At 35.9% G+C, this 23846-nt stretch overlaps 1 protein-coding gene across 2 annotated transcripts in view; it reads left to right on the top strand.

Moving 5' to 3' along the window:
- Positions 1–23846, top strand: part of Itgbl1 (integrin subunit beta like 1) — a 229925-nt gene that overhangs the window by 121744 nt on the left and 84335 nt on the right. The window contains exons 6-7 of one of the 2 annotated variants that reach the window (XM_020175283.2): positions 3050–3190; positions 20192–20338. In XM_020175283.2, coding sequence (XP_020030872.1) covers positions 3050–3190; positions 20192–20338 — 288 coding nt within the window. The remainder of the gene's footprint in view (positions 1–3049; positions 3191–20191; positions 20339–23846) is intronic. The other variant, XM_074043030.1, reaches the window with a different exon arrangement.

The following is a 23846-nucleotide window of genomic DNA, read 5'->3' as shown; positions in this document are numbered from 1 at the left end:
GATAGAATATAATTTAAAGTCAGTTAACCTTGATATAAAATAAAAGTGTAGATAGTTTTTTAAAATACTGGAAAATAGCTGTTAGTTTCCCCTTTGTCTGCTCTGAAGATAGATAAAAGGGAGCTATGCTGGGTTTTCATTGTCTACTTGATGTTTCCTTCTATACAGTTGCAAAAATTTAAATAGGTGGATAAATTTCATCTCCATTTCTATAAAGGAATAACTGATTCATTTTACTAGATGATGTTCACGTGGAAAGCCTTAACGTAAGACCTCTTAAAATTTGACATAGAAGAGTAAGATGAGCCACATCTGTCTGCAGAAAAAGGAAAGCAAAAGTCCTGAACTTGAAACAAAAAAAAATCATGAAAATTCTCCTTTGTATCCTAATATATATCATACTAACCTACTTTGTGTTTCCTTCTAACACATAAGGACTCTTTTCTGCTTAAGTCCTTTGTAGTCAGTAGTCCACAGGCATCATTTTGTCAATGTATGACCTGTACAACCATGAAAGATAACCATTTAGATGTTGAATCAAGAGAGGAGGAAAGTGGAATTGATTGGGCATGGATTGTGGTCAGCTCTGTACCAAGTTGTGTGGGCTGTGAGGAGCAGGTATCCTTCTGAAATGCACACAGGACCACTTACCAACAGTCCTGCCCCATTCTCCCCCATGCTTGGGACATTCTCATTTGCAGTCTGGTAGAGGTGAAATGGGAAGAGGCTTGTGTTTGTGGGGTTCTTAGCTGGGAATGTCATGGGTGTAGGAGAGCAGGGCTCTGAGATGAATTTGTTTTCTCGGAGGGTACCACTTCCTTATCACTGGTTACCTAGGTAGAAGAGAGATCCTTGCACACACCTACCTTGTTTTCCTTTTTTAGCCCAAATATTGGGGTCAAGAAAACAATGCTGCAGATGTAAGTATTTGGTGATGGGCTAAATGGACTCTGCTGCCCACATGGATCAGTTACAGTTTCACACCAGCCAGAGAAGCTACGTCTTCATCAGAGCTGCATGCCTGGTGGTGCCTGTCTCCTATGCCATTTATACTGCTATGAAAGCAATGTGTATTCACTGTTTTTAAATTCAGATTATAGAACATAGAATATAATTAAAAAAGAAAATGACTCACAATCTTAATATCCTGATATAACTTCCTTTACATTTTGGTACATGACCTTTCAGCTATTTATTTATTTAAATTTATTTGTGTGATTCCTCCTGTCCCTGTAATTTCTTAACCAAACACAAATTGAATCATACATCTAGCATGGTAATGCATGCCTGTAATCCCAGGACTCTGGAGACTGAGGCTGGAGGATCACAAGTGTGAAGCGAGTCTGGCCTTTATAACATGACTCTTATCTCAAAAAATTGATTGAATAAAATTGAATCATACTACACAATGATTTTTAATTTGATTTTTCCCCCTATCTTTTTGTGCTCCAAAGCAAAAAACTGATTATTACTCTGAATGACCTACTCCGTGATACACACATGACATTACTAATTCCTCATTGACTGATCTTTGGGCCACTAGTAGTTTCTTAATAACATAAATACAATCACATTTTATGTTCATTAACAGGGACTTTCTGATTTTTTCTTTCTGTGGGATACATTAATTAAAGTGGACTGTTACTGTAAATAATAATGAATGTCTAAAAAGTACATATTGTGAGTTTTCCACCCAGGAAGTTGTATCATCTTGTACTCTACTTCAGAACAGGAGAGTGCCATTATCCCACACCCTCACCAGCCCTGGGTACTAGCATTCTTCCTCATCTGAGACAATCTATCATCTAAAAACTCTGATTTACTATTGCTCTGAACACCTGTTGCCTGCAATCCTCAGTAATATCAAAATGCTTAGTGGTGAGCTTTTCTTGTGGATCACTACTACTCCACAACATTTTCTGTTGTTTTTTGCCTTTGCCTATTTTGCTTTAGTTATATTTAACCTTTATTTTTTGACTCCCCAAAGTCATTTCTATGTTTGTGAAAATGCTCTTTGTCTTTTACATGCATATACCTGTTTCAGTTTTTTTTAAGTTTTTTTGGGGGGGTAATGGTATTTTGGTCCCAACCCAAATTTTTATGTAGTTAAGTCTATTTTTTTTCCTTTTAATAATTCTGCTTTGGATTTTTTGAATAAAAAGCAATTTTGTTCATTTTCTGTGGTTTTATTTTGTACATTTAAATCTTTAATCCAACTACTTACTTTGATGCAAAGAGGTGAGAAAGAGATCTAACTTTATTTTCTTCCCAAATGATTAGCTGGTTGCCCTTAAGAGAATTACAGATAGCCCATGCAAAGTAAATATGATTTGCAATGAGGCATTTTCCTACAAAAATCTTCCAGTGACCAAGGTTACAACTCTCAGCTCAATCTCCAACACACTCTGTCACCTGGACCATCTGATGCAGGAAACTAAGGAACTTACTTAATCCTCTTCAGGTGCACCTCAGGGTCCCCTCATCCATCACCACCCTTCTCAATTTCTTCAGTGCCCTCAGGTTGTACTTCTGATGTCTCCAATTACATTTCCTTTTCTCTGTGTACCCAGATTGCCTCCTCTGATTATTCCAGCCCACAGTTAGTCCTTCTTCCCTAAACTCATAGCATTTACATCCTAGTTTATAAGATGTTAGTACTCATACTTTTAGTGTTTGCTAATTTCTCTTTCCTTAGCATTTATTTGTCAAATAGATGTAAGCTTCTTGGGACCAAAAATGATATGTCATGTCAATTATTTTCGTATTATCTTTTTGTTGTTGGTGGTTTTTTTTACTATCTTTAAGAGAAACTAACACAATGCAAATGGCATATCCCACAATCACATAATTATAGATAACTTTTGTTTATTTATTAAGGAATCTCTGCTATCAATTTCAGATGGTGTTTTTCCTTTTAATGACATTTTAACCTGAATATGTAGATTTTCCAAATATAAAGGAAGCAACAGAAAACAAAAGCAACATGTGAGATACTTTCTTTCATGGTTTTCCTTGACTGGGACCCTATACAATTCTTTTCCCCATCTAGGGACTTGTGTGTGCGGTGAATGTTCTTGTCATGATGTTGATCCGACTGGTGACTGGGGAGATATTCATGGGGACACATGTGAGTGTGACGAAAGGGACTGCAGAGCTGTCTATGACCGATATTCTGATGACTTCTGTTCAGGTAAGATTGCTCCTAATTCCTATTTTTAAATAACAAGATATTCATGTCCTTATTATCCAGATTCATGCTAGTTCTTATAGACATTGTGAACGAAACTGAATGTGCATTCTAAAACATTCGATATTTGCAGTGTTCTCACTAGTAACTTGAGAAAGTGCCAGAGAATTCATACATTTGGCAAAGGCTTGAGATGAAAGCCCACTCACTCTCTTAAAATTAGTCTAATTCTTCACCAAAGAGAACCATTAGCTCCAAATATCTGCTCAACTCCACATAAAACTAACAATCAACCTATTCAGCTGACTACAGTATCATATTACAAAATTTAGAATAAAACAGTTCCCAGGAATATTTTTATGCATTAACTATTTGACAGGGTTTATACCAAAGTTATTCTATAATATAGTCTAGAATTGAATATTGATTAATGGATTTGGAAATCTTATACTGTACATATGTATGGAGTAGATACTATTTGCTAGGGTCTGTTTTGGGCTTCCATGAAAGAGACAAACATGGTTCTTGACTTTTTGGAGCTTGCAACCTAAATGCAAAGAAAAGGATAGATAAAGCTAGACTGTGTAATTGTGAAGAAAAACACAGTTATCTAAAGAGTGTCATTCAGTAAAAATAGAGCTGTGGACTTTCAGTCCAGTTATGTTTGACAATCCGAAAGGCAGAGACATATGCATATATAGATCTCTTTAGTCCTAACTATTTGGTTGATGCATGTAAACAGATAAAAATTTCCACTGATCTCCTGTAAAGTTTGCCAGCAAATGGATATAAAGAGCTTCTCCTTTTAATCATGACTGTCTAACTTCACAGGCTGAAGGCAGCCTGTTGGTAGAACTTCCCTATCCAGAAGGATTTCCCTCTTTTGATAATCCTTTGTGTGCCAGAGGATTTCCTGAACATTCTGGGAGCACTGTTCTTTTGAGGGGATTATTCTACTATTATATATGTGAGTGTTTCATTACTGTCATTACCAGCACAGTGACAATAAAAGGACCAACGACTATTGAGCAGCTTTTATCAGACAAACATATGTTGAGGATGTTGGGCGATGTGTTTGTTTGGCATTTTAATTGGGGTGATGTGGCTGTTCACAGAGGTTTTGTTGTGTGGTTCATACATTGCAGGATACTATTGGATCACCATCTCATGGGGTTCTGCCTTAAAAGGCAGGCTTTCAGGTAATGAAACATGAGGAAGGCATCCTTGAGAGAAAACCTGGAGGGAAGTGATCTGTTCACGGTATGAGAATCAGTTTGAAATCACCAGAATGTACTAGGACGGAAGGGGACTGTGAAAGGTTAAACTGGTGAGAAACAACTGGAGTTTTTGACCTTGCTGCAGAACCAAGCGTTGTTCTAAAGGTGATAAGGAGTTCATGATCGTTTAAGGGAGACTAATGGTATTGTCATCCAGTTTCCAGTTTGGTTATTTGGGCAAATGTCAGAGCCATTTATTCAAGAGGGGAATAGAGAAGAAAATTAACAAAATAGGTTATAGATATTGTGAGCATAGAAGACCAATGGAAAGTCAAAGTTCATATGTTTTCCAGCCTGTTGAATAGACGAGTGAGATCTGAACATGAGTTTAGAGTTAGTTGTAAGCTTAGAGAGATTGTTAAAACTATATTGGGCTTCAGGAAATACCAGTTAAGAATGTCATACAAAATTTTTTCTGGAGATAAACATGAATTCACACAATTTGAAATGAGAAAATAAAAGGGATAATCAAGTTATATATAGAAACTATAAATTTATGACATGTGGTTATAGTACCAATTTTTTTAAAAGATGAATATGTTCTTACCTTGTTAGATCCATGATTCTGATCTTGGATCTCATTTTTGGGTAGGTTTGAAAAATTCAAAATTAGTAACAATTTATGGTCAAAAAGCAGGGAGGTAAAGATGGTTGATGACACCACAGTTGACATCTTTATCAACTTCGTAATTTAGTAATATTTCGAAACCAGTCCTGTACATTAAACAAGTAACATGTCTTTAAGGAGATCTCCCTAGAATCTAATAACTTCTGCATCTGCCTTCTGCCCTAGTTATCTCTTCCTCACATTTTCCTTCTTCCCTATCCAATGAGATCCTGGAGAATAGTAGGCAACAGAGCAGTTCTGACTGCATGGCTGTTGAATTTATCAGGAGAACATTTGGGGAGAGAATGCTTCATCCTTTATATGTAGCCTCCATGCCATGGGGGTAGACAGAGATGGGAAGAAGTGACAGGGCAATCAGCTGTGATTTGGTCAATAAGACACCGATCTGTAATTGTGATTTTATTTTTCATTAGTTGAAGTGGGTTGAATGTGACTAGTCTACCACAGTATGGCTCCCACACTTAGGACGAGGAATTTAAGAAAGAAGAAACATTAACAGAGATTCTATTCTGTCAGACCCTTACTGTGTTCTTTCATACACCTCATTCCAGCTTTACTTTTGTACTTACTCAGGGAGGAAGACATTGTTACCTACATTTAACAGAAAAGGAAACAATTTTGAAAGAACTAAGAAGCTTGACAAGGCTCACCTGCCATTAAATAGCATCTGAAAATACATCTACACTAAGTACTCATGTAATTTAATCTCCAGGTGAGGCAAATAATACTGTTCAAGTTTAGTTATTTTGGTGAAGAAGAGCTATCCTCTAGATGCTCAAAATTCTTTTAGGACTAAGCTTTTCTGAATAGCGTGACAATCTGAGGCAGGCATCAATCTCTGGAGGATTTCTCCACTAAATCTGTGGAATTCTGTATATTATGCTTAGAGAGTTGTTAGACTTCACAGGTTTGCAATTATCACTCTAAGTTACTCTGTAGGAAGGGTGCCATAAATTGGCTATTGAGTATGTTAATACTTTTGTGTTATGAGACAGAAGAAACCCAACTACCTCAATGTTTTCTACCAACTCTTGCAAGGCTGGAATGTAATAAGGCTCAGATGAAATGAAATTTTATTTTTGGCTCCTGTTATTGCCATCCTGGGAATTTTGGTCTTATTTAAGTCCATGGGAAATCTCTTTGTAGGTTAGTTTAAGTTGATACTTTTAATTGATGTTCTCATTTTATTCATTCATTCCCACTCTATCCACATCTAATCAATGGTGTACTCAAATGTAAGTATTTTGTTGCTAGTACACTATGTGTACAGGGGTACACATATACTAAAACATAGTGCCTCCCTCAAAATTAGTTGGTTTTACTTATTTCGTCTTTCATTCCTTGCTGTTGTTCAGCACCAGTATTTGTGTATGTTCATTCATCTACAAACAAATATGACTCATGCATACACACACACACACACACACCTCTTTGAAAAGATACTGTTGAAAATATTTGATCATGATACATTGACTGGGGGATGCCACCAAATCCTAGAGTGCACAAATTGTTCTGTTTGTTGCACTCAATTTCTTTCCTAATTCTGAAAAAATTCCTTTATTACTGATGGCTGTTTACCACCCTGGTCTAGTTCCCTAAATCCCATAATTGGAAAAATGTGCTGCAGTGTGACCTTAAACTTTATCTTTCAGCTTTATCTTTATCTTCCCTGCCTACTAAAATGATGAAAATATAAGAATACTCTTGGTTGAGTGTTTCATTAGTTTAGAAAATGTGATCATTTGATAGAACTTTATTAAATGGGAGTTTGTCATTGTGGATTACCAAAGCATTAAGGAAAATAACTGAGGGGAATGGTTAAGTATATTTTGTTAACAATGTCTTAAAAGAAAAATCAATATATTGAATAGTTTTTTTAAAAAATTAAAACCTTGTTAAAATGAATTCATTCCCTGAAGTTTTTCCTTGTTGATGATCTTCATGATATTTGGTAAGCAGCTACTTGTAAACATTAGATTTTCATTCGAGGGCATTATTTGATTACTTAAAAATAAATATCCTTTTCAGCAGAAAAGTGTTTGTTTGGAGTAGATTCAACTAAATTTTTTCCTGGCCTGATATTTCTAGAGTTTAGGTAGTCTAACTCAAAGAGCACAGTAATTGCAATTAAAAACTGTATTTTGGTGTCAACACCCGTCTTAAAATAGCCCAAGAGTCTGTGGTTGCTACCTTGCCAGTGTGGCCATGGTGCTGCTTGATAACTGGTCATGCTGCCAACCCTCTTGTGCATATGTTGTAGGTGAGACTTCAGTCCCATGCACAGAAGGTGTACTATGACAACACTGAGCACTGTCCCCTCTTCCATTGCTCTGTGTGTGTGTGTTTGTCTACTAGTGTAGACACAGTCTTTTGAAAACAGTTCTTATGCTTGAATTCTTCTGATGTTTGAGACCAAAGATGAACAACAACATTCTGTATCTTTTGTCTCTATTTGGTTGGTGCTCTGTGTATGCAGTTTAAAGAATACTTGCTAGAAGCTATGAGTGTAACTCCTACCAGCTTGAAATATGCACAGATTTGACAAAGTAGCTTGGAAGCATTATATTTCAGAGCAATGTGGTAAAATTTCCTTCTTCTACTTCTCTCTATTTGAAACATAAATTAAATTTAGATGATACCCAGAAAAGAGAGTGGCACATTTAAATCAAAGACAAATGTCTTCTAACTTCTTTTTTATGCTTTTTTCACTATTATTCATAAAAGACCCTGATATAATATGTTAGGGCAGTGTAAAGGGTTATAATGATAAGTATATCTTTTCATTCCTAAACTCTTCTTAATCAAAACCAGGCATTTGCATCTTCTTGATTTTATCCCTACTAAATAATTCCTTCTCTCTCTCTTTGGCATAACTTTTATATTGGAATTGACAAGATAGTAACTGCAGAAGAAGAAATTATAATTCCATTTCATAATTTCCTATCTTCTCTGACAGGCTCACTTCCTGCTTCAGAATCCTGCTTCAACACTTAGAACTTCCAAGTGATTTTCTGTCTTTAGATTAAATATCATAAAGAATTTTGTACGAAGTGGACAGTATTATTTAAGAGTAGAGTCTCTAACATGCTGAAATTTATTTTGACATCATGAGATTCAAGTTCTTAAAGATACAGGATAACTCCTAGGGATATACCTGAAGGAATGTGAATTAGGCTACAACAAAGGCACCTGCGCACTCATGTTTATTGCAGCACTATTCACAGTAGCTAAGCTATGGAAACAGCCAAGATGCCCCACTACTGATGAATGGATTGTATGTGATGGAATTTTACTCAGTCATAAAAAAGAATGAAATTTTGTCATTTGCAGGTATTGGATGGAACTAGATAACATCATCTTCAGCGAAGTTAGCCTGGCTCAGAGGGCCAAAAGCCACGTTCTCTCATATATGTGGAATATAGACCTAATACAAATACAGCAATGTTAGGAAAAACTGCCTATGATAAGGAGGTAGGGTAAAAGAAGGAAACTAAGAAGATGAATATGGTCAATTTACTCTCTATACAAGAATGAACATAGAATTCTTAAACTGACTGAAACCACTACAAGAAAGGGCCTAAGGTAAAAATGAAGAAAAATAGAGGAGATGAACCAATTGGGGTTATAGCACATATACACATGGAAATATAACAAGGAGACTCCCTGTGTAGTTACCTTTATCCTAAACAAGGAAAAATGTCATTTTTTCTTTTTTCTTCTACAAAATTGGAGAACAGGAGGGCAGAATAGGTCCTGCTGAAGGAGGGGAATGGTGTTGGTACCAGTGGGAGGGGGAGGTGGTGGGGAAAGGGGGTAGGAGGGTAAATACAGTACAAAAAATGTTTACACATGTATGTAGTTGCAAAAACGATACCTGTTAGAACCATTCCAGGAATGGGGATGGGAGGGATAAAGAAGAGCGGTAGAGGGGGTGAATTCAAGTGTGATATATTTGATACATTGTAAGAACTTTTGTAATTGCCACAATGTATCCCCACCCAGCACAACAACTTAAAAAAAAGAAGAATGAAATTTGCCTGGTGCAGTGGCTCATACTTGTAATTCTAATACTTAGAGGCAGAGTTTGGGGAGGATCCATGGTTTGAGGCCAACCCAAGCAAATATTATGAAGACCCCATCTGAATCAATCAGCTGAGCAGTGGTGGTAAGCACCTGTAATCTTAACAACACCAGAGATTAAAAGGCAGCCCCAGACAAAAATGCCTGTATGAAAAGTAACTCAACCAAAAATGGGCAGGGGATGTGGCTCAGGTCTCAAAGCACCTGCCCAGTAGCAAGGATATGAGTTCAAACTCCAATTACACAAAAATTTAAGGCAAAAAAGAGAATGAACTTATGTCATTTGTAGAAAATGAATGGTACAGAAGAGCATCACATTAAACAAAATAAGCAAGACTTAGAAGGACAAATACTGCATCTTTTCTCTCAAATGCAGAATCTAGATCCATAAATACAAGCAAACAAACAAACAGACATGACCTAACCAGAAGGCTATTGGGGAGGGGGGAGTAGGGGAATTGGAAAATGGGAGGGTGAGAGGGATGAATAAGTACATTATATCCATGTTTGGGGATGTCATAATGAAACCCATCATTTTGCACAATAAATTAATTGAAAAAAAAACTGTGCTTCAAAAAGAAAAGAAAGAAAAATAAAGAAGACCAAAATCCCAATAGAAAAAAGAAGAAGAGTAAACAAGTCATAGAAGGAAAAAGAAACAAATGGCCAGTAGCAAGCTCAGAGAAAGTTCCAACTTAGAAGTTCAATGAAGAAAAATGATGACCTATCTTGTCTTCGAATTGGCACATTTGTTTTTTGTATACAATCCAGTGAGAATATGGGAAAATAAAGCACATAAAACCACTGCAGGATAGAGTGTAAATTGGTGCAGACTTCTTTGAGAGAATTTTTTTTAAGTTTATATGTGTGTATCCTCGGGACCAGCATTTTCTCTTCAAAGAATTTATTTGAAGAGATAAATAAATCAAGAATATAAAGGGTGTTTATTGCAGTGTCATTATAATCACAAACTGCTCAAATAACCTAAATGTTAAACAGAGGAAAAGGTAAATTTTGATGTGTTCATATAAAGAAATATGCAATAATTTTAAATAGTATGTAAATTTATATTCATTGTCAAAAATAGATATGTATGGTTATTATGTGGTACATGGTTACAAAGGAACATTGACATCATTAAATGTCAGTGATGTTACAAATTACAGTATAAAATATAAAGCATATATAGTTACATATGAATCTATGTCACATTTATAGTTACATAGAAAATTTGGGGAACATGTATTTATGGTTTGCTTTCATTTTCCTATTTGTATCTTCTATGATGTCTAAAGTTAGCATGTATTACTTTTTCAATAAAATAATTTAAATTCAAAAGAGGAAGACATAGGATATAATTTGTCATTACAAGTTGTATTTATGTTTTTACTTCTATCCATCATCTCTAATAAGTACTTAAATTAGGCAGTGCCATTGTTAATACCATTTTTCATTACAAGCCAGCCAGATTAATAGACTGGCCTTTCTCTATGACTTATATTTGCTATTGTGATCTCCATTGAGATATTTGACTTAGGAAATTCTACTTTCTCCAAATGATGAAACCTTTGGAAAACATCCTGTGTCATTATTTCATCACTTACATGTGTTATCATATGTTCATTAACTATCAAGAACTTCATTTCTTTTAGATGGTTTACTTATGTTACCCCTGTTGTAGTAATGCCCCTGCTTTTCTCAACTTGAACTTGTCCAGTGGATATGAAATCCTGATGGTAAAGTACAAAAGATACGTAAGTGGACGCTTTGAAGAAAATGGGTAGACAACCTGGATTACACAATATTCTCCCATTTTGTTACTTTGTATTTAGAGACAAAGCCTTTCATTCCTCAATCACAGTCACTGTTACATCAAGAACCCACAGACATGTGTAAACAGTCCACTGCAAGTAGGTAATTGAAAGGGTTTTGTTATGTAAAACAAGGGCTGAGATACTAGGCTGAGGAAGGAAACACAGGTCACCACACTCGTAGCAAAAGTGAAGACATGTTATAGTGTTCCTCCCAGATTTGCTTAGCTGGTAGTGCTGGGAGGTGAAGCATGAAGTTTTGGAGTAATCCTTGGCAATGTTTGTGATGGTGCATCAACTACACAGGAAATAGTGGTGTAAGAGCTGAAACCTCTGCTCCCCCCACTCCCAGAAAAACTGATGATGGAAAATATACAAGAAAACAGAAACAAATATGAGGGCTAAAAGACAAAGAATTCCCAGATACTTCTTCCAGGTTTAGAGCATCTGTATTTTTTCTCTCTTCTATAGTACAGCTCTGGAGTTAATATGACTTCCTTTGATATTAACTGGATCATATTCTAGCCCTAAGAATCTCTTCTTAATAAATTCTGATCATCTTTGGGACTTATTTCATTTCACCATAATAATTTTTAAGTGTTGGTATATAAGTGAACCTCAGGTAGAAAATAATGATTGCTCTAAACTCATGTTCCATCTCTACAACCTGAATTTTCTTTCCTAGGGCCTTGCTTTCTTTCTGCATCTGCCTTTGTCCCCAAGCCTTCTGTTTCTTTCTGCTTGTTAAGGGGTAGGAACCCTATGGAGTATGTGTCACTGTCCATGAATTCAGGTGGGCACAGTGGCAAGTGGTATCCTCTTGGGTGGTTAGGGATTCCTTGTCATTTTCACCTGCTAGATATTTCACACTAACTTTTGCAGGTGTTTTCTACTTTTAAGAGTACAGAAGCTTTTCATCCTTCAGTCTAACTGTTTATTTATTTATTTATAATTTTACTGTTAGAATGTCAACTACTCTTCTACATACAGCAGTGTGTTCTGTACTTTGTCCAGTGTCCTCCTGACAAATCTAACTTTCCCTGAAATGAAACTTCCTGTCTTCAAGTATTTTAAAGTCCTCTGTTTCTATAAAACAGCAGAATTGATTGTACTTTAAATGTGAAAGGTTTTTGTTTTAAGCACTGTTATTTATGTATGCATTTCCAAGGTAGTACTGTTTACAAAATTTGTCCTAACTTAACAAGATGGCTGGGAAGAAGAATGGGAACTTCTTAAGCTCAGGTACACGGCAAAAAGCCAGAGAACCAAAAAATGTGCAAGATATGATTGCTAATAAGTAAAAATAATTACAATTAAAATTCTTATATTGGAAAGTCTAAATGATCATATCCATGTCATACTTATTTATTAACAATCAATTTCCCCTTTAAAATGATAAGCTCTAAGGCAAAAGGTTAATGATGACAGCAACTTATTGAATAGACTCCATTACATAGTAGGTACTCACAAATGTTCATTGAATTGAATTTAGGATTTAATAAGAAATTTGCAGTCAATGATCCCTAATATGTGATTCTACTTTGACCTATAATTTTATGCTTTACCCCTTAATGAGCCAGGTTAATAGTTGATTTTAAAAGCTTCTACAGATGTGTGCTGTCCAATTTCTTTATGCTCAGAAGATGAACTTAGACATCTCAGGTAATGTTTATAAAAGGAGCCAGTTTTCACAGATGGCCAATTTTCATATTGTATGTTATACATTAGATCAGATGCCATAGACAGAACAGTATGCGTTTTCACCTCTTAGCATGTTGCTTGATAGACCTTTAAAAAGTGCTACTTTACTTCCTTTAAAATTCTTTTGTGTTTTTACATCTGTAATGACAAGTATCTGGTTATTTATTAGGAATTGAGGAAAACCTAAGGAAAATTGTCCTGTCTTTCTCTCCATGTGTGGGCTCAAATGTATAAAAATAGCAATAGCTTATTTTTATGTATTATTTAAGATATATAAGGAATGTCTCAATAGATAATGTATTGTTGTCCTGCTAAAAAATGAAGAAACTGAACTTTTGTAGGCAGCAGAACCCAGGAGTCGAACCTACTGTTTGATAATATGAGTTGATTTTTGCTTTATCATACACTGCTCATTATAGCTCTTTACAAACTTTGTGTCCATATTTCAAGGAATCTAATACATTTCGTGATCTCTTGCACACACAAAGCTGGTTGTTAAGGATTGTGAACTACAATTAGGTCTCTAGGCTATGTGTGTAGTGCTTGGTAAAAAGTAAATGGAAATGAAGTATACACTGAAAACTATGAAACATTAGTAAAAGAAACTGAAGGAAAAGTAAATGGGAAAATTTTCCATGTTGTTGGAGATGAAAAATCAATATCTATAGGTCTTTTCAACTTAATGCAGTTTACAGATTTAATCTCCATCAAAATTCCCATGGTATTTTTCACAGAAAAAAATTTGTATGGAATCACAAAGTTCTTGAAATTATATTACAAAACTACAGTAATAAATCAGCATGGTACTAGCATAAAAACAGAGACTAAACCAGTGGAACAGAAGAGAAAGTCCAGAAGTAAGCCCATTTATTGAGTACCAACTAATCTTTAACAAAAGCATCCAAAATAGGCAATATAAAAAAAGAACAGTCTCTTCAATAAATGGTCATGGGAAAGTCCAATACCCACATATGGAGAAAATTGGATCCTTATCTTCCATCATAGTCAAAAGTCACTCGGAATGGACTGAAAACCTACGTCCCAAAGCTGTAAGACACTTTGAGAAGGCATAGGAGAAAGGCTCTATGACATTGGTCTTGCCAGTGACTTTTTGGGTGTGACTCCAGAAACACAGACAATAAAAGGAAAAATAAATAAGGAGAACTACATCAAACTAACAAGTTTCTGTAACAGCAAAAGAAACCATCAGAAAATGAAAAGGTAATGTATGGAATGAGAGAGAAGATTTACAAACTGTGTATTCAATAAGGGATTAATACCCAAAATATGTAAGGAACTCATGCAAATTGGTAGCAAAAAATCAAGTAACCCAACTTAAAAAAAAGTAATAGATCCAAACAGACATTTTTTTCCGGAGAAATTATGCAAGTGGCCAAAGGTATGTGAAAAAGTGTTTAACATCAGTGATCAACAGGAAAATGCAAATCAAAACCACAATACAATAACACATCATCCCTATTAGGATGACCATTATCAAAAAGTTAGAAGACAAATGTTGGATTCTTATTCTTTGTTCATGGGAATATAAATTGGTATAAGCATTATAGAAAATATTATCGAAGTTCCTGAAATTTAAAAATAAAAATAAAAGTACAATATGATCTAGAGATTTCTGGGTGTATACCTAAAAGAAATAAAATCACTGCCTCAAAGAGATATTAGCATTCCCATGTTCCATGAGACATATTTCAAAATAGCCAAGATATAGAAACAACTTAAATGTCTGTTGATGAACAGGTAAAGTAAATGTGGTAACTGGATAGGTTGGAATAGTATTCTGCAAGAAGAAAATCCTGTCATTAGAAAAATCATGGATGAGCTTGGAGGACATTAGGCTTTGTGAAATAAGCCTGACACACAAAGGTAAATGCTATGTGGCTTCACTTTTTGGTGTATGTAATCTAAAAGTTAGACTTCCAGAAGAATGGCAGTTACTAGGGTTTGAGGATTTAAGGGAATGGGGAGACACTGGTCAAAGCATGCCAACTTACCAAGTTATAAGATGAGTGAGTCCTGGAGACGCAATGTGTAGTGCATGGTGACTGTATCTGGTAACAGTGTATTGTATACTTAAAGTCTGTGAGTAGGGTAGATCTCAATTTAAGTATTCTTATCACACACATGTACAGACACACAAAAGTAACAGTGCAAAATTAAAATATGTTAATTAGATTGATTGTGGTAGTCAGTCCACGATTTGTTTATGTATACTAAAGCATTATGTCATGTACTTTAAGTTTGTACAGTTTTTATTTGTAAGTTATAGTTCAGGTAAACTAGAAGAATAAAGCTCAACCTCTTCTGAATTCTAGATTTCATTGCTTTTGTCATTTTTAGTCCCCAAGTTTTCTATGGTTGTGGGACCTCCAAAAACATAGATCAGTTGAATATTTCATTAGAAAGAAAAAATTCTGCTTGAAAATTCTATTTTTTTAATATCTATTCTATTTTTTCTATTTCCTGTGGCTCTTCTTCACATGAATTAATTGCCAAATCCATCAGACTCCTTTTAGGTCCCAGCAGACTAATATAATCATACAAATATGGAATTTGATAGATTCAAGTGTATAGCCCTGCTAAACCATCTTATTTGTACTTATTGCTTTTCTATAAATCAGTTGTTTAAAAATTTGAGAAAAATGTTCCTTTCCTTTCTATTTCATGGAAAAGTTTAAGGAGTGTTGGTATTAGTTCTTTAAATGTCTTGTACAGTTTAGCAGAGAATCCATCAGGTCCTGGACTTTTCCTTTTTGGGAGACTGTTTATTGCTGCTTCAATTTCATTGCATGTTATGGATCTGTTTAGGTGGTTAATATCCTCTTGGTTCAGTTTTGGATGGTCATAAGTATGCAGAAATATGTTCATTCTTCAAGATTGTCCAATTTATTAGAATATTGTTTCTCAAAGTAGTCCCTGATGAGTCCCTGGATTTCCTTGGTGTTTGTTGTTATCTCCCCTTTTTCATTTTTTATTTTACTAATCGGTTCTTTTCCCTCCTCATTTTAGTCAGGCTTGCCAGGGGTTTGTCAATATTGTTTATTTTTTCAAAGAACCAGCTTTTTGTTTCATTGATTCTTTGTATTTTTTTTTGTCTCTATTTCATTAATTTTGGCCCTTATTTTTATTATTTCTCTTCTTCTGCTTGTTTTGGGTTTTGCTTGTTCTTGTTTATCTAGGAGTTTGAGATGTAGCATTAGGTTGTTTATTTGAGATCTTTCTGTTCTTTTAATGTATGCACTCATGGCTATAAACCTTCCTCTTAGGACTGCCTTTACTGTGTCCCATAGGTTCCGGTAGGTTGTGTTTTCATTTTCATTAACTTCCAGGAACTTTTTAATTTCCTCTTTTATTTCATCAATGACCCACTGATCATTGAATGATGTGTTGTTCAGCTTCCAGTTGTTTGCATGTTTTCTATTATTGTTTTTGTTGTTGAGTTCTAGTTTTATTGTGTTGCAATCAGATAGAATGCAGGGACTTATTTTAATTTTCTTATATTTGTTGAGGCTTGCTTTGTGTGCTAAGATATGGTCTATTTTGGAGAAATTTCTATGGGCTGCTGATAAGAATTGTTTATTGTGATGTTGCCAGATGAAATATTCTGTAGACATCAGTTAAGTCCATTTGATTTATGGTGTCATTTAGTTCTAGTATTTCTTTGTTGATTTTTTTGCCTGGATAACCTCTCTATTGGTGAAAGAGAGGTATTAAAGTCTCCCATTACTACTGTTTTTGGTTCTATATGTGCTTTTGAGTCCTTAAGTGTATGTTTGATGAAGTTGAGTGCACTAACATTGGGTGCATATAGGTTGATAATTGTTATTTCCTTTTCATGTATTGCCCTTTTATCTTTTATTTCATTTTAATATTTTATCAGTTTTACATTTACTCACATGTGTATACATTGTTTTGGTCACTTTCTCCTCCTACTTCTGGGGAGAACTTGTTCTGCCCTTTTCTTCTCCAATTTTGTTGAAGAGAAAACATAAGAGATAATAAGAAAGACATAGAGTTTTTGCTAGTTTGAGATAAAGACAGCTATACAAAGAGAATCCTAGCATTGCTTCCATGCATTTATGTATTGAAACCCACATTCGTTCATCTCTACTAGACCTGTTCTCTCATGGCCTGGGTGAGCTTGTCCTAGAAACTTAACTGGGAGCAACAGGAGATTAAAGAAGGACAAAAGAGAAGACAAACATGCAGAAAGCTGGGATCACATGGGCTGGGCACTCTGGTGGAGACACACAACAACCTCATCCACCTCCAGCAACTTTATTATATAGAGTGGCAAACAAGAAAGTAGAACAGCAATTTTGGGGGGGGCATGACATTGTAGTTATCAGGAACAGGAGGAACCTGCGATTGCTACTCTCTGGACTTAAACATCTTAGGAAAAGCAGCTGTGCTGCATTTTGCCCTTGTCCCCTTCTGCAGCTGGAGGCTGTGCCATCCCAGCCTGCAGATTATTAGGCATAGGTGTGCTCACTTCCTTCTGCTGCTGGGGGCTGTCAAGTTCTCATAGGCTTCTCAAAATCTGCTCCCTACATCTCTCCCGTTCTATTTCTTAAACGCACCCAATGAAGCCCGACTCTTAATCCAAGGAGCTGTCTTCTCTTTCTTCAGTGCCCACGATTCTCAGGTTTGGTGTTTTGATGGAGTCAGTGAGTTCTTGTATATTCCTTTCACAGGTCTTGAGTTATTTGACTAATAGCTCTTCAGCTTTTCCTTTAATTTCCATTTTACCGTTGAGGTCTGAGATTCTGTCTTCTGCTTGTTCTAGTCTGCTGGAGTGGCCTTCCATTGTGTTTTGTGTTTTTGTTTCATTCTTTTTTTCTGAGGTTTTTCCATGTCATGGGTCACTTCCTCTTAATATTGTCTATTTTCATCTTTAATTCATTTATCTCTCTGTTTATGGTATTCTCTGTTTCTTGTTGGTGTTTATTTGGGGCTCCTATGAGTTCATTTATTTGTTTCTGTGTCTTCTCATATTCTTTATTTTTGGTGCCTTGAAATTTGTGGAGTGCCTCTTGTACCTTTTGGTTAACCATGTCTAGTAACATCTCCATGAGTTTCTCATTGATTACTTGCAGGATTTCTTCTTTCAGAGTGTTCTTGTGGGCATCGTTGGGTTCCTTGGTGTCTTTCATCTTTGTTTTGTTGGAGTCTGGAACTGGGTATCCATTTTCTTCATTTCCCTCTGAATCCTATATTAAATTATTTTTTTTTTGGAGGGGGAGAATGGTTTCCATCCCTTTTTTGTCTTCCCATCCTTCCACTTGGTACTGTGCAACTATGTTCTTAATAGGCTAGTTGGTGGTTTCAGTCACCTGTTTTATTTCCCTTGATTTAATTTTGTTTTGTGGCTGTGTTGGGTTTTAGCTAATTGTGTGTGTGTGTGTTATTTCTGTCCCTGGTCTCAGTGTAATTTAGTATTTGTTAATTCAGAATAGTAAAACTAACAAAACAAAACCAAACCCAAAGAAATCAATGTGGAGAGATGTACAAACAAACAAGAAACAGAACAAACAAACAAAAATTCTACATTCAGGAACAACAGAATTTCAGTCTTACAAGTTCTGGTGTTACTCCTCCACCATCCAATCCTGGTGTTAGTATTTAAGCAGAAGGTCTGTTGTAGTCTTGCCAGGTGGTTGGATAGTTGTTTTTTTTCTTCTGTCTTTCAGAGGCAGCTGCTTGGTCAGCTCCTCCCTCAGTGGGGTGTGGCAGTTTAAGTTTGTTTGTTGTCCTCAGATTCCAGAATCAGCTCTTCAGCCCACCAGCTGTCTTGCTTTGGAGTTGGATTTTCACTGTGCTTGATTACTGGGGGCTTGTTTCTTTGCCTTGCCCCCTTTCTCTGGAGCAAGGTCAGTGACCCATCAGCTGGCCCCCTGCTATCAGCATGTTGTGATGGTTTGCTGATTATTTTTCAATTTTTCAGTGTTGTTTGACTATGGATGTTGTTCACTGGCTCAGGAGATGAGTTTTGTTGACCGCTATCTGTCCTATTTTAGGCAGCGGCTTATCACCCTCCCTCTGTAAGCCCTTCTGTCTTTCTAGCCTTTGTTTACTGAAAGTTTGCATGGAGATCAGCTCCTTGTCCTCCCCCCTTCTCTGGTGTGCTTTCAGCAACTCTGCCCCTCTGCTGTGTGTTAGTTTTCAGGTCCTTGTTTCTTGTTCAGTTTTTTTTTCTTTGCAGGGTGGGTCAGTCTGCCTAAGGAGCTATGCTGGTTTTTCCTAGGAGTGGCTGGGGAAATACTGTGTATCTTTTGGTGCTTACCTGTTGGTCTGCCAAATATCTCCCAAGCAGGTTGGAGCCAGCATCTGGCAGCATGACAGACTTCCTGTTTTCTCAGTGTAACGTGGCATGGAGAAGCTTTCCACAGGCTAGGGTTTAGGGTGTCGGAGCTTCAATTCTCCTTACTGTTTTATTTCCACCCAGTGTGGCTCCAGCATCTCAGCAAGGTTTTGGACTCATGGAGCTCACACTGTCTGCTTCTACACCCTAGTTGCCATCTTGGATCTCTCTTCAAATACCACATTTTCATTGGTAGGGGCATCTTGGCTGTTTCCATACTTTGGCTATTGTGAATAGTGCTGAAATAAACATGGGTGTGCAGGTGTCTTTGTGATAACCTGACTCCCATTCCTTTGGGTGTATCCCTAGGAGTGGTATTGCTGGATCATATGGCAAATCTATGTTTAGTTTTTAAAGAAGTCTCCATATTGTTTCCAAAGTGGTTGTAGTAGCTTAAATTCCCACCAACAGTGTATGAGTGTTCCTTTTTGCCCGCATCCTCACCAACATTTGTTGTTGGTGGTGTTCTTGATGATAACTATTGTAACATGCTCTTTTTCTTAGTATGAAGTGACCTTCTTTGTCTCGCTTGACAATATAAGTTTGAAGTCTACTTTGTCTAATATAAATATTGCTAGTCCTGCCCTTTTTGGGGGGACATTAACTTGGTAAATCTTCTTCCAGCCTTTCACCCTAACCAGTGTTTATAAGATGGGTCTTTTGTAAGCAACAGATTTTTGGATCTTCCTTTTTAATCCAGTTTGTCAAATGGTGTCTTTTAATGGGGGAGTCCATTGACATTCAGAGTTAATATTGATAGGTATCTGGTGATTCCTACCATCTAGTTATTTTTGTTAAGTATTTGAGTGTGTGCAGCCAAATCAATGCTACTTTCTGATTAGTTGTCTTTTTTTCTCCTGTGGTTTAATATTTCCTATCCTCTTGTGGTTTTGTTTGCTTTCATCTTCTGTATGCAGAATTCCTTGTAGAATCTTACATAATGGTGGCTTGGTGGCCATATATTGTTTGAGTTTCTGTTTATCATTTCTTGTACCTCTGCCTTCATGTTTTATATTGTTAATTAAGATTCTGACTCATTTTTGACATGCTCTTTTAGAATGGGAACTTGAAACTAATTCTGACTTCATTATCCTCATGTACATATTTTTTCCTTTTCTTCTTGTGAAGGTCATGGGCAGTGCAATTGTGGAAGATGTGATTGCAAAGCAGGCTGGTATGGGAAGAAGTGTGAGCACCCACGCTCTTGCCCGCTATCCTCTGAGGAGAGCATCAAGAAGTGTCAGGGAAGTGCTGATCTGCCCTGCTCTGGAAGGGGTGAGTGAGGTTCCTGGGACTTGTCACTGCTACCAAAAGTATCATTCAAAATGAATTCAGTTCACATGTGCCTTATGTAATAGATAGTTGTGATTTCTGAGTGAGGGAAGACTATTCTTTTCAGAACTGATAACAAGCCCATTTCTGATGAGTCAAAGTATCAGGAGAAAGTCAGTTTCTCTCTCTCTCTCTCTCACATACATACACCACACACATATGCACACACACACACACACACACTGCCAGTCTACTTTACCTTTGAGATCTGTTCAGTTCAGTTTATTCAGCTCGAAGTTACATTAAAAACACAGAAAGCACATTTTAGATGTTTGCTTACAGCATTTTGAGTGAGACTATCTAATTGTCCAGTGACATTTGTGAAACCCAATACCATTATTTTGGGGAGATTGTCAGTTTTTGAAAAAGCATAGTATAATCAGACAGCCATGGATCAGTTCTGCCATTTTTAGAAGATATGTAGCCTCGGGTTTGCTCTTGCTACCAAATTGGTACAAACTTCAGGAGAAGGAATTATTTATTTAGAGGAAGAATGGTGCCATTCTTTTTGATTTATCAAGTAAAGAAATAGGAATTCATTTCTCACACAAGAATATCAAAGTTAATATGAAATGTCTTTCAGAGGAACTAACCATTGAAGTTATTGCAAATTTTGTTCAAGAATGAGGAAAAGGAGAAGGATTTCTTTTACTTGAGCGGTAGGTCAGAAATTAGTTTTAAATGGTACTTTTTATAAGATAAAATTCTCACAGCACAAAATTTCACCTTCTCAGGTGTTTAAAAACTCAACGTTTTAAATGTAGTCAGAGAATTATACAACAGTCAGGACTAAGCTAGAAAATTTTTATCATCCTAGGAAGAAGCCCTGTACCCTGTAGCAGTCACTCCCTATTCTCTTGTCTCCAACTCCTAGAATTCACTAATGTACATTCTGTCTGTGGAGCCACCTATTCTGGATATTTCACATAAGTAGAATTATAAAACGTGTAGTATTGTGTCTGTTTTTTTAAATCAGCATTATGTTTTCAAGATTTACCAATGTGGTGGCATGTGTCACATCATTTTTATGGCTAAATAATATTCCACAGTATGTGTATAGTACAGTTATTTCTCCATTTTTCAACTGACGGACATTTGGACAATTGGTTGGTTTCTTCTTTCTGGTCATTGTGAATAATGCTGCTTTGAGCTTTCATGGATAAGTTTTCATATGAGCATATGTTCTAATTTGTTCTGAGTGCACATTTATGAGTAGAACTGTTGAGCCATGTGATATTTTCATGTTCAACTTTTTTGAGGTATTGCAAGACTGGCTTTAAAGTCTTGTCTTTACATTCCTACCATTATTATGGTGCTTCTGGCTTTTCCAGATCCTTGTAATTACTTATTATGCTCTTTTCAATTACTTGTAGTCTTCTTTGTGTAGAAAACTCCACAAAGTTTCCAAGATTTTATGTACCATAGGTATTTTCTCAAGTGTAATACTTTAATGATCATAAATAGGATCAGGTAGTATTAAAAATATGATATGGGTTGAAGTATTTTGATTTTGAAGTATTTTTTGATTTTAGAACTACTTCTGACTATCCCTGAATTTTATTAATAACCTGTATAGACACCACTGTTACATTTACATTAATATATTGTCATAGGGTACTTAGGAAGCCTGTCATTCTTTTAAAGTATCAAAAGTTAAAAATTTAGTACTACTGTTATTTACCCACACTAATAATCTACAGCAAAAAATTGGTGTTACTGTTTTGCATGTACAAAGACCTTTGTTGTGTCCATGTGAAAAAGAATGGACATAGGAGCTAATTAGTGTACCTTCTTACCTAAAAAAATCAGTTCAACTTTTCAGAACTATGTTATAATACAAGGACAAATCCATTCTAAATTGAAAACTTTGGGAAAGAAAGAAATAACTAATACCAAAATAAGTTATGTTCTTGAGAATCTTTTTCCAAATATTTTACTTTATAAAAAAAATTAAGATATAATGATTTTTCTTATTTTCTTAAGTGGTAAAGTACAGGGACATAGGAAATCCTAAAACACTGTTTAGGTGAAGGGACTTGCATTCTGCAATTATTAAAATCTTACATGATTTTGTTACTGGGAGAAGTCAATCGGACATGTGGTTATTATTTCAAACCAAAAAACCTGGAACAAAATTTATAAATGCTTTCATATTTTCAGGTTAAAATAACAAATTATATAACAGGAAAATGAGAAAAGCACATAAAATATCTTGCAAACATTAGACCTCACTTAAATATATAGTAGACCCTGGGTATCTTCAGGTCTACAGCTCCAAGGAGACCGTTGCATAAACACCACACATTCTCAGCCACATAGAATTCAGTGCTGTGCTGCAGGTGTTTGACTCATTTTTCCCATAACACCGCACAGCTTCCACTAAAGACTGGATGCCTTTCAACAAATCTCAAAGTTACACTTGATCACTTCAATTAAACACATTTACTTTTATGTTGCTTTTGGGGCACCATTTGCTTTTTTCACAAAAGTAAGGTCAAGAAAACACTCAGCAAATTACACAAAGATTCAAGCACAACTGAGGGTAACATAGATGTTTCTTTGTATCCATTGAACCGTATCATGCACACATGGGAATTTGTTTTGTTTTGAAAGTTGTTTTGTTTTATTATTATTATTATTGACCATTTTGTTCAAAACTAGGTGTATTAAATCTGTGAATAAGACAGACTTACTGCATACGTGTACCAATGGCTTTTCAATTATCTAAGTTTTTCTTTTTTTTTAGTGATACTAGGGATTGAACTCAGGGACTCACACTCTTCAAGTACTCTTCCACTTGTACCACACCCAAGTGCTTTTGATATTAGTTTGTTTTTCAGAAAGGTTTCATGCTAACTTTCGTGCAGGCTTCCTTCAGGCCATGATCCTCCTACCTCTGCCTTTGCAAGTCGCTGATATTACAGTTGTGCCACCATACCCAACTAAAATTTTAATATATAACACGAGTTCAAGACAGTTATTGTGGACTTATACATATCAGTCTTTATTAAACTCTAACTAGGCTTGATCATCAAACACACTTTGGTGTCCCATCTTTCTCAAGAGTCACTATTTAGCTACTGTTTTAAAGCAATGGAGTATATTTAAAATATATTTTATTGGAAAGATGTTGAATCCATGAATATGACTGTGACTTAAAAATAATAAATTCAATTGAGCCTCTAGAAGTACTTTCAAATAAACAATAAGCTTCACTAGTCTCCTTAACAGAGAAGTGGAGATATTGATGGGTGAAGCAATCTCTCAGGGAACCATAACAAAATTGTTTTTTGCTAATGAAAACCCAAGATTTATGACAGTGAATCTTGTGCTCAGACCAATGGCCAGAGACCTTTGCTTTCCTGTGGAGCTACGTCTGCAGACTCGTTGGCACTGGATGTTTTGAAGCAAACATCCAATATGAAAACTTAAAGGATTAGTTCTGTAATTT

This window comes from Castor canadensis, chromosome 10 (genome assembly GCF_047511655.1).
Source record: "Castor canadensis chromosome 10, mCasCan1.hap1v2, whole genome shotgun sequence".
Taxonomy (NCBI): Eukaryota; Metazoa; Chordata; class Mammalia; order Rodentia; family Castoridae; genus Castor; species Castor canadensis.
Note: the sequence above shows the minus strand (reverse complement) of the source record. Positions and strands in the feature narration are given on the sequence as shown.